The sequence below is a fragment of the Poecile atricapillus genome, chromosome 25 (genome assembly GCF_030490865.1).
Source record: "Poecile atricapillus isolate bPoeAtr1 chromosome 25, bPoeAtr1.hap1, whole genome shotgun sequence".
In the NCBI taxonomy this organism is placed as follows: domain Eukaryota; kingdom Metazoa; phylum Chordata; class Aves; order Passeriformes; family Paridae; genus Poecile; species Poecile atricapillus.
Genome location: NC_081273.1, coordinates 3,886,003 through 3,900,546, shown reverse-complemented (window position 1 = coordinate 3,900,546; position 14,544 = coordinate 3,886,003). Strand labels below are relative to the sequence as shown.

At 48.6% G+C, this 14,544-nt stretch overlaps 1 protein-coding gene across 6 annotated transcripts in view; it reads left to right on the top strand.

Moving 5' to 3' along the window:
• The window catches only part of GRAMD1B (GRAM domain containing 1B), a 94,122-nt gene that overhangs the window by 65,976 nt on the left and 13,602 nt on the right, over window positions 1-14,544 (top strand). For 4 of the 6 annotated variants that reach the window (XM_058857224.1, XM_058857228.1, XM_058857227.1 and 1 more), the window contains 10 exons: window positions 160-180; window positions 5,759-5,843; window positions 7,348-7,451; window positions 7,574-7,669; window positions 7,964-8,044; window positions 10,692-10,807; window positions 11,171-11,384; window positions 12,601-12,790; window positions 13,620-13,763; window positions 14,358-14,476. In XM_058857224.1, the coding sequence (XP_058713207.1) occupies window positions 160-180; window positions 5,759-5,843; window positions 7,348-7,451; window positions 7,574-7,669; window positions 7,964-8,044; window positions 10,692-10,807; window positions 11,171-11,384; window positions 12,601-12,790; window positions 13,620-13,763; window positions 14,358-14,476 (1,170 nt within the window). The remainder of the gene's footprint in view (window positions 1-159; window positions 181-5,758; window positions 5,844-7,347; window positions 7,452-7,573; window positions 7,670-7,963; window positions 8,045-10,691; window positions 10,808-11,170; window positions 11,385-12,600; window positions 12,791-13,619; window positions 13,764-14,357; window positions 14,477-14,544) is intronic. The other 2 variants (XM_058857226.1, XM_058857225.1) reach the window with 2 other exon arrangements.

Sequence of the window (14,544 nt, the reverse complement as noted above, 5' to 3'; positions counted from 1 at the left end):
TAGACCACACTGTGAAATCCATTGAAATCTTCTGTTTAATCCCTCTTTCACTCCACTAATGATCCAAACCAGATTGGACCTGCTTTCTCTGTCCCTCTTTCTTTTTGATCCTAAGATCTCTGTGCTAACTAATGCTTCTCTTTTATTTTGTCCTTACAGAAAAGCCAGAGTTGGTATAATGTAAGTACTCCCGTTTCTCTTGTCCCTGGGTGGCTGGGGCTGGGCGGGGGGAAGGTGCAAAGGGGCTTTGCAGGGGCACTGGGGCACTCTGACCATTTCCAGGAGGAGCTGGGAATGGCTCAGCACTGGCAAAGGAGGCCTGGCATCCTGAGGGAAGGGATGCCAGAGACAGAGAGCAGGAGCTTTGTCCTTTGGGTCACTCTGGTGGTGCACCCCACATCCCGCAGCCCTGCTGGATCAGCACAGGGGATGTGGGGACAGGTGGGGACAAACAGAGCTGCCACCCTGCAAACCCTTTGCATCTCTCAGGGCGGTGCAGGGGCCACAGAGGAATCATTTTCTCCAAACCCTGGAGAAACACCAACCACCCTTTGCTTCTGCCTTGGTGTTTTTTCCTTCTGCCAGCACGAGCGGCCCCGCTCTGGGCACGGCGTCACCTGTGCACGGTGGAGGCTCTGAAGTAGCCATAGGCAAATGCAGCAGCCACCCGTGGTCAGGCACAGCTCCTGCAGCTGTCAGAAATGCGAGGCTTTGGCTGCAACAGCGAGGTCAGGATTGCCAGAGGGGAGAGGCAGAGTTAGGAGCCCGCTGGGTGCCAGCAGCACCGGGCACAGCACGGGCAGGACGAGCTCTCAGGGGCACAGAGGGACCTTGGAGGGCTCTGAGAATAAAACACAAACCAGGGTGGGCCAGACTGGTGGAGAAGTGGCAGATAAGGACTGAGCAGATGCCTGGGCCTGACCTGGCTGCTGCCAAACCCTGACTGTGTCACCAGGCTGGAGGTGACTTTGGCTCTTACTGCTTCTGCCTGTAGCTGCCGAGCTCCGTTCCCTGCTGCATGGTGCTTTGCTGTGCTCTGCTTCTGTGGGTCTCTTGTGTTTTCATGTCCTCTCTATCTTATCTTTCTGTTCTCTTGTTTTTCCTCCATATATTTTCAGCATGAGAGACAGTACATCCGGAGAGTAAGCACTGGCTGCATTTTTTTGTGGTTTTCCCCACCCCACCCCATTATTTTCCTTTGTAAACAAAACGAAACAAACCCATTTTCTAGTTAGCAGAGACATTCTGGCCAGATAAAAGCAGCAGTGTGAAAATATGGTTGAGCCACAGACGCCAGGAAGTCAGTCAGTCCTACCTGGCAGTGTTATTTCCATAAAAAATTTGCTAATGCATCTCCTTGCTAGAGCTGCCCTTTGCCAGCTCCTTCCAGGCAGGATTTTTCTGCCATTTGGACCATTCTGATTCCTCCATTCCCCTCCCCTCTGGGAGCAGCTCTAGAAATGAATCTGCCTCTTCATGAAACCTCACAATTCCCTTTGCTGGCTTCCCCCCACTCCCATTTTACACAAACCCCACCGTGCCCGGAGCAAACACCCTCCACACTGTTCTGTGTGCCAGGCACTGTGCAAACCCAGCCCAAAAAACAATCCCTGCCTCAAAGAGCACATGGCCCTCAAAGATCTGCAGTGCACCACCAGTTCTTCTTCATTTTTTTTGCTGCTTTTAACTGGTCTTCTTGTCTCTGGAGCACTGCATTCCTCTTTGCCAGTTGGAACCCTCCCTTTCCCCTCTCCTGGACTCCTTTTTCTCTATTTTTTTTTTTTTTTCCTTAAGCTGCCACCAGCTTCTCCTGCCTTGTGTGTTCTCCATTCGATCCCAGCAGTGCTTTTTTGGGATTGCCATCCCTGCCCCGTGGAGAATTGGGAGGAAAGGGGTGAAGTGAGGTCATGGATTGGTTTGGCAGACCTGCCCCTCTCTCTGGTTGTCCTTTCTCTGCTTGGCTTTGGAGAGGACAGATGCAAACTCTGGTGCAGGTGCACTGTGAGATTGAGAAGAGAACCCCAGTTTGGGAATAAATGCACTCAGACTTTTTGGGGTTTGCTTTGTGTTCTTGTCCTCGTGGTGGAAGAGCTTTCCAGTGGAAAGGAAAAATCCCTGAGGTGCTTCTCATGCCTTTAGTGAGGAATTGTGTACATGGAGACTTTGGCTTGGGAATATTGTGGTTTTTAGGGGGGAAAAGATGTGTTGGTCACTTGTGGTTTAACCATCAGTTGTGTTGCGTGTCTGCATGGTGAATTAATGTTAATGAATTTATTATTTTAAAATAATTTATAAAAATAGACCTCAGACCTTAGAACTGAACTTCCTTTGTAGTTTTGTTTGCTGAAGCAGAGATGTGTCTTACTCTGTACCCCTGAGGTGCTCAGAGAGGTTGGGAAATTTGTGTTTGGCTTTCCTGAGGACACCAAGGAGGAATTGCTCTGTCTGTGGGGTGTCAGCAGCTCCACACTTGGGAGAAGGCATTTGTCACCCCACAGATGTCATTAAAATGAGAGACATACTGGAGATATTTTGCTGCCAGGGATAAAATCTCTCTCCTTCTCCTTTTCTCTGGGTTTTGGGCAAAGGGCCCCATTTCTGAGCGTGGAAATCTCTCATTTCTGTGTCCCAGTTGGGGCCCTGAGACTGGCAGATCTGCCATGGTTTTCCTGCCTCGTTCTGTCTCACTTGGGCTGTGAATTCTGCTACTTCCCTGATCCTAAATTAGGGTGTGTGTCTCAATATCCTGCAGCATTTCTGCTGCTCTGTAGCAAGGCTTGCTTCTTAAATTCAGCACCAGGCACCAAGAGAATCCAGAGGATGCTCTAGAAAAGAGAATGAATAAGATGATCTTGAAAAGTTAGAGGAAACACAGGGATAGAGGTGAGATTTAAATCCATGGGGTTTCCACTTTAGCATTTACATCCCAAGCTCTGCCTTGTTCTGTATTCATTTATTTTTATCTATGACACACCTGAACATTTTTCTTCTTCCTGTAACTGACCTGAGCAGTTGAAAGACACCAATTGTCTCTTTCAGGTGCTCCTAAATATTGAAATATTAGAAATATTTGCTGTCTGTCAGTGTGGGCAGATCAATAGGAGCCCAGTCGTTCCCAGCTGTGTTTGGGAGAGCAATTTTGAGGATTGCGGGGACAGGGGCCCCCATCCTGGTGTCTCCTGGCTCCCCTCACGCCTCCCCCAGCACACTCTGTCCAGCAACTTTCCATTACAGGAAACATCTGCTGGGAGGCAGGGCTGGGTTACTGCAGGGCATTGGCCGCCAGAATTCCCCAGCTCCAGGAACTCCAAGCGTGCGCCAGTCATTTTGGGATCTTCCCTTTCCATGAGAAACACCGAGAGCAGAGAGGGACTGCAGGGCAGAGCCCGGGGTGGGCACTGAGGAGTCAGAATCACCGCTTTTCTGCTCCCCAAGAGGGGGAGAAGCCGAGCTCGGAGCTGTTTGCCTTCCCGCCGGGTCCTGGAAGCCGCGTGAGTCGCAGCGGGGCCGGAGCCGCTCGGGGCTGGGTCCGGCTCTGCTGGGCACTGCCTGGGGACACACCTGCACACACCTGCCCTGCTCCTGCAGGGGATGCCCACAGCCAGGAGCTGCTGAGGCTGCAGCAGGACAGCACAGAGGGTGCCTGCCAGCACCATCACCCCCATGAGCCTCTTTGGGAAAAGTCCTCTGGAGGGTAAATCCTCGCTCAGATCCTCCGGGGCTGCCTCAGACGAGCTGGATGCGGGCAGGAAAGCAGGGGAAGGCACCTAAACTCCTGCCAGGCTGCTGCACCTCTTTGGGCACAAACAAGGAGCAGGAAAAGCAGAGTTTGAGTGGACACGGGGAGCTGTGCCAGTGCTGAGGGGAGGAGATGGATTCCCTGCTGGAGTGCGGCTCCCTCTGGGATCTGTTCCTGGATCAGGAGCTGCCGTGGCTGCGGTGGGACCTGGAGGGACTTGTGGACTTCTCTCGAGGAAATGCCAGCCCTGGATCTGATGAAATCCCCGCTGTGAGTGTCTCTGAACAGAGCTGTTTGCACCCTGGCAGAGCTGCTGGGGCTGAGCAGAGCCTCTGCCAGGACAGGTCTTGGTTTCTGCTGAGCGGGGCTGCACTGAGCCCAAAGCTCAGCCCTGCAGGGGTTATAATCCCCTTTCCCCATCTAGGCTGCTTGTTCCTGGAAATCTTGGCCTTGGGCTCTTACTGGAGCCCATCTCAGTCCAAGATCTTTTCCAGATGTTCAGGCTGGGAGTTTGGTAAGTTAAATTGATATTTCTGTCATCTGCTGGTTGGCAGGTTTTACTCAGAGTGAGATCCCTTCCTCTGGGCCCATGGGGCTGGAGCAAGGCTCGGAAGTACTGAGCTGACATTGGAATATTCTGTTTCCAGTCCACTGAGTCGCTGTGAGGAGCAGGGAATGCTCTTGGGGGCGAGGGGTTGTCTGTGATTTGACAACCAACATCAAATCTGCTGCCATCTGACAGCATTTGGCAGCGCTGTGAGGCTAATTCTAAATAAACTCAGCATTCCTCCCACCCCTGTGACTCCACCACCGTTGTGAAGCAGAAACTGCCTTCTCTAGTCTCAGATTTTTGGGGCCCTTGCTGGAAGAATCCCAGCCTTCTGCCCTGGGAGATCAGTGCCTCTGGAGGAGGATTGTTGGGTAAAAGGGAAAAGGTTGTACCCAGGTGCCTTCTTCTCCGCATTTGTGGGAGAAGGAACATTGCAGATTCTCTGGGAGATGTGAATTTGCAGCTGCCTCTGTTCTGAAGGTGGTGTGGCTGTCGGGAGCAGCTGGCACGGGGTGTAGGAGGTGTGGACAGTCACATCATGAACCCCAGAGAGGAGCCAGATCTCCCTCCAGCCAACAGCCCCGTGCTCCCTGAGCCCTTTCCTGAAGCCAGGACACAAAATGAATGACACGGTTCAGTCCCTGGGAGAGCATTTTTGGAGCCCCACTGAAGTGTTCTGACCCTGAGAGAACACGGGGCTGTGTTTGCCTGCTGGGGAGAGGGGTGGGAATGGGGAATCCTGAGCTCTCGGTGACAGTGGGTGCTCAAGCTCCTCTGGCAGGGCCAAATCCCCCATTTTCTGGGGTAAATCACCCCTTTTCTGGGGTGAATCCCCTGTTTTCTGTGGTAACCCATTTTCTGGGCTGAATCACCCATTTTCTGGGGTGAATCACCCATTTTCTGTGGTAACCCATTTTCTGGGCTGAATCACCCCTTTTCTGTGGTTAATCACCCCTTTTCTGTGGTTAATCACCCCTTTTCTGGGGTGAACCCCCTGTTTTCTGTGGTAACCCATTTTCTGTGCTGAATCACCCCTTTTCTGGGGCAAACCCCCCATTTTCTGAGCTGAATCCCCCCTTTTCTGGGGTAAATCCCCCCTTTTCTGGGGTGAACCCCCTGTTTTCTGGGCTAGCTGTTCTGTTCCTGGGGGTTGCCAGGTGTCTGATGCAGAGCACACCTTGCCTCTCGTCAGTGTAGAGCTGCAGGCAGAGAGAATTCCTCTGCTCCTGCAGGCAGGGCTGCAGCCTTTCTAGCCTGGACTTGCTCTTCCAAGTCAGGTTCTCCTCTTCCTCTCCTGCCTGCACTAAACCCAAACCATCCCATGGCTGGGCTGTGATGGGAGCTGCTGGCTCTCTGTGAGTGCCTCTGACCCCCTTCTCCTCCCGCACCCGAGGTGTTCCCGTCTCTCCTGCTCCGTGCCCCAGCTCCCCTGGCTGCCCCTCTCCTCACCAGGCCCCTTCTGTCTGCAGGTGCTGAGCCCCACCTACAAGCAGCGGAACGAGGATTTCAGGAAACTCTTCAAGCAGCTCCCGGACACGGAGCGCCTCATCGTAGGTAAGGGCAGCTGCTGTGCTCTGGGCAGGAGAGCAGCACAGATCCATCCACGTTTTCATTCCTGGAAGGAGAATTCATGCACAAACACCAGAGGGTTATGTCCAGAAAGGAGACAGAGGAGCTGTAACTTTGCTGGAATAAAGGGAGAGGCCATGGGGCATTTCCCTTGGGGGCTCTCAGATTTTTGGAGGATTCAGCCTCTTTTTTATCCCAATTTCCCAGACACATTTCCCTCTCTTCACCCATTTGCTGAGGTATTTGAGAGGTCCAGACTTCTCAAATCACCCAATACAGACCCCTTCTAATGTGTACCCCCCCCTTTCTTTTCCTTGTGTCAATCAATGGAATTCCTCTGGAATTTTTTGTTCTTCCCATTGTTCCTTTCATCTTTCAGTATCCAGTTCTGTTCATCAGCAGACCCACAGTTTATAAAGACAAATCCCTCATTCCTGTCATCAATCAGTGGGATCCTTCCTGTTGTTTCTTTTATCTCTCAGTGCTCGTTTTGTCTCCCAGCAGACCCCACAGTTTGTAAAGTCCCTCCTTCCTTTCATTCTCCAGACACTGCCACTGACAACAAACCTGTTTTGTCTGCCTGGATTCCCAGGCACAGCCACATTTCCAATGGATTTTGCATTTTATGCTGGGTTTTCCTCACTTGGTGGGGAATGATGTGATTTTTTCTTCCCTTTTTCCTCCCTTTTCCCAACATCCCCGCTCACACATGACTGCCCTTCCCAAACCTCCCCTCACAGCTGCTCCTGTGTCTTCCATAACTGGTGATCCCCTCCTGTGCCCCAGAAATCGTTTGGGACACTTAAACTGGGGGGGAAATGCACAGTGACAGAAAGGAAAAGACAGATGAAATCTGGCAGTAGCAGGTGGGATGCTGCAGAGTGGCCAGCTGATGAGGAGGATCAGCAGTCAGGGGGAGAGATTGTCTATGACATGCCCTTGGAGGAAACAGCAGCAGCTGGGGCTGGCCCTGCCTCTGCCTGGCTGGGTTGAGTGGTTTCTCTTGGTGCTGCTGCTCATCCTCACCTTCCAGCTGTCCTGATGCCCTTTCTCAGGCTTACCTAAGCCAAAGTTAAAAGCATTTATTTATTAAGTGGATGTATTTAATGAAGGGCCTTCAGGTACATTAAGGGCAGACAAAACCTCCCCAAGGGGCTGCACCCAGGCTGGACAATGGTCACAAGTTTTTCACACAATTACAAATTTGTTCCTTTTACATATCAGGGGTTAATTCTCCAGTTAGAGTGTCAGGTAATGAAGTCATACACTCCCAGTTTGCTCCTCCCAGTTCATTTTTGTTTATACTTTTTGGGGCCTGAGGCTGTTGGGTGTCCTTGAGTTCCAGGCCCAGAGGAATTGTATGTGGAGTTTAGAGTTATCCACTAACTCAGCACAGGATTTGAAAAATAAAACAGGCAAAAATCTTAAGGCATCAGTTGCATTTTGTGCTGTTTGTGCTGCTCACTGACCACGTGCTGTGCTCCCACAGATTACTCATGTGCTCTCCAGCGAGACATTCTCCTGCAGGGCCGCCTCTACCTCTCCGAGAACTGGATCTGCTTCTACAGCAACATCTTCCGCTGGGAGACACTGGTGAGGCTCTTCCTCTGCTGCCCTAAACCTGGCATCGTGCTCAGGTTTGCTTTGGAAGGGCTTTTCCTGCTGCCTCTCTCACCAGTTCCTCCCTTTCCTGGTGTTTTCCCTCCCTGCTGCAGCTGACAGTTCGCTTGAAGGACATCTGCTCCATGACCAAGGAGAAGACAGCACGGCTCATTCCCAACGCCATCCAAGTTTGCACTGACACTGAAAAGGTACCTCCACCTCCACCCCTGTGTGGCTGGGAGTGTTTGGGGGGTGTTTTCCAAACTGGGAAAAGGGCTTGTGCTGAGCTGGGCTGAGGCTGGAGTTTGGATGTGGGGGCCAGGTAAAATATCCAGGTTTTCCAGCAGCTCGTCTCTACCAGAGCTGTGTCAGTGCTCAGTCCCTGGTGAGGGACTCACCAGCTCACTCCAGCTGGAAAATGACCCCAAACAGCCTTGTTGTGTTCTTTTCCTATTTTCTGGCTTTTTCTGAACTGATTTTTCTCTCCCTCTCTCCCCATCCAGCACTTTTTTACTTCCTTTGGGGCTCGAGACAGGACGTACATGATGATGTTCAGACTCTGGCAGAATGCTCTGCTTGACAAGGTAAGAGAGAAACCCCAGGGCTGGGCTGGGATGGAAGGGTGGTGATGGATATGGGCAGGAGCATCACTTCTGACTGAAAAAAACACCCAGGGACACCAAACACAAGTGTTTAGGGAGTAGGGACATTAAACACAAGTGTTTAGGCAGAGCAGGCTCAGGACTGCAGATGCAATTCCCTCTTTTTGCAGAGAATTTTTTGCTGGGGTCAATCACCCATTTTCTGGGGTCAGTCACCCATTTTTTGGGGTAAATCACTCATTTTCTGGGGTAAATCACCTGTTTGCTGGGGTTAATCACCCATTTTCTGGGGTAAATCATGCACAGTAGGTGCCACTCTGCCTCTGTTGAGGAATCAGGGTCTCAGGAGGAAAGTTTTTTTTTTGAAGTTTGTCATTCCACAGTGGAGCAGCCCTCAAGAAAGCAGTTCAAAAAGCAGCAGGAGTAACCCACTGTGCAGGCAGAGCTCTCAGCAAATCTGTGCTCCAGAAGTGTGGGGTGTCCAGACAGGACAGAAAATGAGAGTTCAAGGCATCCCAAATCCAAGTGGGAGCAGCTGTGGGTGCAAAGTGCACTGGCCGAGGGCTCAGTGGGTTGGATTTTAAAATAAATCTGCTCCTGCTGTGCCAGAGGCCCTGGAAATCCTGTATTTGCTCCGAGTATCTGTTCCACAGTGGGGAGGGTATTTCTGGCCTCCCTGCTGCAGCAAACCTGATGTTACAGCACCTCGGGGTGGCCTGGCTGGAATTCAGAGCAGGCTGGAGGAATGAGGCAGCAGGAATAGCCTGTCCTTAAATCGGGGCAGGATTTGGGAGGAGAAAGGATCACTTTGCCTGGGGCAGGCTGTGTTGTTCCACGGGCTGTAACCTGAGCAGCCCTTGGGAAGTTCCCAAGGAAATTCAGTGCCCTTGGTCTCAAGGTCAAGGCAAAAGGGAACTGAGACAGAGATAAACACAGGAAGCACTTCCAGAGCTCTTTTTTCCAAATGTGGGATCCCTGGCTGGCAGGAAAAGGGGAGAGAGAGCTGAGTGCAGTTTTCCTGATAAGACATGGATGTGAGTTAATGTGTGTGGGAAGGAGGTGGAACAGACAGATTTTTCTGGATGAAAATTCCTCATTAGAGGCTTTTTTTCCCCATGCTTTCAGTTCCTGCTGTGGGGAGCTAGATGAAAAAATTCCTGCCTTATCCCATGCAGTTACTGTGGGAAGAAATTCAAGCCAGCAACTCAGAAAAAGTTCACTGGATCTGTTTCCCCTCATTACCAAGAAATCTTTGTCATTGGTCATAAGTTTCTTATGGGTAAAAATCCCCTTTCATCCCTGTACTACATCTTTAAATCACAAGTTTTCCTGCCCCATTTTTCAGAGCTTCATGTCAGAATCATGTGGTGATCACTGACCCACATCCCTAAAATCTGGGCTTTTCTCAATGGTCTGGATAATTAATTTTCTCTTTTTCACTTTTTTCATTTTTCACAGGGGTGTCTGGTGACACAAACTCCTTTTGATCCCAAACTGCAGCAGGAAATGTGGTTTTTTTTTCATTGCTGTTTTAGATCATTTTCCCTGCAGCTGGGATTCTTCAGGCAGCTTTAATTTAAACAAAGCTGAAGGGAGGGGACAAAAAAAACCTCATAAGGTTTTGGGGTTGGTGGAGCAGCAGATTTTAAATGGAGGCACAGCAGAAGAGGTGGGAAAAGTATCTGTGGAGGGAAATGCAGGTTTAGGGCTTCCATTAGTGCATTCCAGCAGTGGGAATTCTCATCCATGTGCTGCTCTGGCTGTAGCTTGCTGATATTTTTGTAAGTAACAGGAGGTTGTGGCATGGAAAAATCAAAGTGTCAGATTTTGGGGCAGAACCTGGGCTGATGGTGGAGGATTATTGGTGACAGGGCCTGTTTGTGCTCAATGGGGGCATAATCTCTAGACCAGAGATTAAATAAATTATTATTATTATTATTATTATTATTATTATTATTATTATTATTATTATTATTATTGTTGTTGTTGTTGTTGTTGTTGTTGTTAATAATAATAATATTAATGGTAATAGTAAAATAAATATTTAATATTAATATATAATATACATATATTAAATAATGATAATAATAATAGCATATGATTGCATATTTATTCTATAATAAAGATAATATATCTTTATAGAATTTATAATATATATATTTTATATATAAATACATACAATATATATTATATCTTCTATATACATTTATAACATTTAAATATGTATTTATATATATGATTATTATATAAAAATATATTCTATAATTTTTATCTATTATAATGTATATACATTACAATATAAAATATATTAATATATAAATATATCTGTTATATAGAATATATATCTATCTATAAATATGTTTAATATATCATATTTAGATGTATGAATATATATATATATATATATATATATATATATATATAAAAAATATGTAATTACAGATAAATAATGATAAACTCCATGAAATGGAATTTCACAGGGCTGAGCCCACAGAAGGGCTCTCACCTCAAGGATCAGAATCTCTCACTTCTCCTTTCAGGGCAAGGAGCATCCTTTAGCAATGGTAATTTCGCTGTATTTTGGTATTGTTGGCTGCAAACGTGTGACGTTGTGTGTCCCCTGCTGCAGCCTCTGTGCCCAAAGGAGCTCTGGCACTTTGTCCACCAGTGCTACGGGAACGAGCTGGGGCTCACCAGCGATGATGAAGACTACGTGCCTCCTGATGATGACTTCAACACCATGGGGTGAGTGGGGAGGGCTGAGCTGTGCCTGGGGGGAGCTGCAGGATGAGCTGAGCCCCTCTGAGTGCTGCTGGTCCTCACACATCCTGGCATCGGGCTGCTCTGGAGGGTGTGGTGCCTAAAGAGCTGGAAGGGGAGCGTTTCCTGATGGAAGCTGGGAGGGACTGAAATGCCTGCTGAGCCAGCTGAGCAATTCTAGAAATGCCAAAGCCACGAGGCCCGGCAGAGCTGCATGGCCAGAAAGTGCTGATGCTTGTCAGTCCTTGTGTAAACACCCAAAAAACTGGGGCTTGCTCTCTCCTGCACTGAGCTTCTGGACAGCCTGGAAACTTCATAGAAACATTCTCACTTGCTCTGTGTGTCCAGCTGTAGCTGTTGTGAGAGGGGTAACCATAAAAACCTGTGTTCTCTGTGGCGTCCCAGCTACTGCGAAGAAATCCCCGTGGAGGAGAATGAAGTCAACGACAGCTCCTCCAAGAGCAGCATGGAGGCCAAGCCAGAAGCCAGCCCTCAGCTGCCAAAGAAATCTGTCACTGCCAGCACCCTGACCTCCACAGGCAGCAGTGAAGCCCCAGCCTCCGTGAGTTTTCTGATGTTGGAGTCTGAAATACAGACTGTGTGCCCTTGCTTTTAATATTTAGTTCTGAGATCCAGGAGAGCACTGAATTTCATATAATATGAAATTCATGTGCATGTTTTCATGGTGATACATGAAAACAAATGTTAAAGTTAGATAGGAAATGTGTAAATGTGTAGATTAGAAAGTTTCTTAAATCACTGGGTGAAAAAGTAGTTTAGAGAACAGGAGACAAGATGGAGGATTTAGGGTGTTGTCCCTTGTCCTTCTTCTTTCTTCTTCATGTTCTTCTCCTAGGGGTGTTTGGGTAGTAGTAAGTGATTGGGTAGAAAATGCTGCAGTACAGCACACAGGTGTTGGGTCATTGGGTCACTAAGAAAAATAATTTAGTTGGCACCTGTTAATTGGGTAAATGGACATATAAAAGACCTTGAAGAAGATCTTTGTTAGCCATTTTACCCCTTTTCTATCATAGCGCACATAGCTCCTTGTACCTTGTAATGCTGATAAGAAAAAATAAACAACTGAGACCTAACGAAAAGAAAAAACCGCCTCCCTCTCATCAATCTTCAGTTCAAAGGGAAAAAGAACCCAAATCTAAAAGTCCATAAAGAGACATTCTCCCTCCCCTGGCAGCAGGAATTTGTTTTCCCTGAAATCCAGCACATCCCCGTGGATGGTGGGAGGTTTGTTCATCCTCCAGCTCCTCTTCCACTGCTGCTGATTTCAGTCCTTTTGTCACTGGGACTCTCAGCAGCAAGAACATTTTCCTTTCTATACTTCTGGGTGAAAGGTCTTGGACATAAAAGGGTTATAATTTCTTCTCTGCCTTCAGTTATTCCCTGGAATATTCCCAGTGGTTATTCCTGGAATATTCCACTGGTTATTCCCAGTGTATACCCTCCTGGAGTTGTGGCAGAGCAGACCTCATTTAGATATTTCCTCTGGTTGTTTTAGCCTGTTCAGGAGCAAAAGCAGGATTGGACAATGTTGTGCTTGTCTGAGAAAAAACCCTGGTGGTGTCCAAAGCTTGAACACTGATTTTTTGAGGGGAGGTTTTACAAACACTGTATGGCAATTGTCCTCCTCTCTCTATTTAATTTCCAGATATGTCAAGGCCAAATATTCAGAAATTGGCTCACAGATGTGAGGTTTTTTTGCAATAAAGCCCATTTCCAGGTGCTGATCTTGCCCTTGTTGTGCCCTGTCCTTGCTGCAGTTCGATGGAGTGCTCCCAGAAGAGGAGGAGGCAGTGGCAGAGAGTCCTGTGGAGAAAGACCTTGGCATTGCCAACATCATGGGAGAGAAGATCGACATCATTGGCCCTGTGAACTCCCCCTCCCTGGACTTCAATGACAACGAAGACATTCCCACTGAGCTCAGTGACTCCTCAGACACCCACGATGAAGGTACCTGGGGAATTCCATCAGGGCCATTTCCAGCCTTATCCCATCCCTCCCTGGGAGGGAATGGAGTGGTCACTACTGGAATCCTTTTCTGCACCCTGAAGATGCAAAGAATTCCCACTGTGGGCTGCAGAAAGTGAATGTGCTTGAATTGTAGGATGTTTCTAAAAGTTATAGGATTGATGCCTGGGGAAGGCTGAGCTAGGGCAGAGGCTGGACAGATTTCAGGATAAAGCAGGGATTTATTGAAAGGCCCTAAAGGACACACCTTGGGCACTACAAGAGCCAGGGCTGCACCCAAGATGGACCTAAAAATGGTCACAAAATGGATGATTGGTCACAAGATCTCACATTTTTATAAGTTTTGGTCCATCTGCATATTGGGGTGAATTGTCCAGTCCCAGCTCCAGGTTATGGAGTCCCACCCTTCTTGTTTTCTCTCTCCAGCCCAGCGCTGTTCCTGCTTTTGGGCCTGGAACTTGTAACGATTGTCCTTGGTATCAAGCTGGAAAAGGAATTGTTTTGTCTGCCCAGTCTGTGAAGAGAGCTCACTGACACTTCATGTGAGGCTCAGAGCTGCACACTGGGCTGGGCAGAATCTGAGAAATATGAAAGCTAAAACTTAAGGCATCATTATGTCGCTAAAATAAGCTGTGTAATTAATTATCCCTTCTGATGTCCCAGCTCATGCCCTGGGATCAGTGCAGGAAAAGGGTTGAAGTCCCTCCTTTAGGTTCCTGTGGAAATACTGAGGTCCTGCTGCTGTGGAAGCACATTTTTCATCATCCTGGAGGGTCGTGGCTGGACCTTGAGGGTCTCTTTCCCCCCACAGGGGAAGTCCAAGCGTTTTACGAGGACCTGAACGGCCGCCAGTACGTGAACGAGGTGTTCAACTTCAGCGTGGACAAGCTCTACGACCTGCTCTTCACTGATTCCCAGTTCCAGAGGGACTTCATGGAGCAGCGCCGCTTCTCTGGTGAGCTGCTGCTGCTGCTGGAGCTGCCACAGCGGCTGTGGAGGTGAAATTTGCTCTGCTCAGGTGACATTCTGAGCACCTTCTGGGACAGCGTGCTCCGTGCTGGTGGTAACCAAAAGCAAGCAGGAGCTGTGTGCCCATCTGGTTTCATTCCCTAACAGCTGGAACAGCTTTTTTAATGGAAAAAGCTGATTTTCTTATTTTTTATCATCACCTAAGGCCTGATCCTCTGTTCAAGGCTTAACAGTGTGAGGGAAAAGCTCTTCCAGCTCCACACTTGAAATGGCATGGACAGAGCTGCAGAGAGAACCCTTTGGCATGTCAATCTTCCTTTCCCTCTAACTGTAGATTTGCTGGAGGAGATGAATCCCCAGCTTCTCCCCCTTTCCCTGCACTTGAAAAAGGGGAAAATATTCACATTTAGCACAGGAGCCCTTAGTTTCACACTGAGCTCTAGAGCAGCCAGGCTCCCCAAAGGGAAGGAAATCCCATCCCCAGCTTGGTTATAAGTTATCCCGGTTATCCCTTTCCCCAGGGGACTGACCAGAGATCCCTCCCCAGTTACTTGACTGGAATGTTGTTTTGTCCTCTCAGATATTATCTTTCACCCCTGGAAGAAGGAGGAAAATGGCAATCAGACCAGGGTGATCCTGTACACCATCACCCTCACCAACCCTCTGGCCCCCAAAACTGCCACAGTCACTGAAACTCAGGTAAGGGACAGTGGAGCAGGGCTGGGGTGCTTGCAGAAACTGCTCTGAGAGTTATTTTCTTGTCCTGA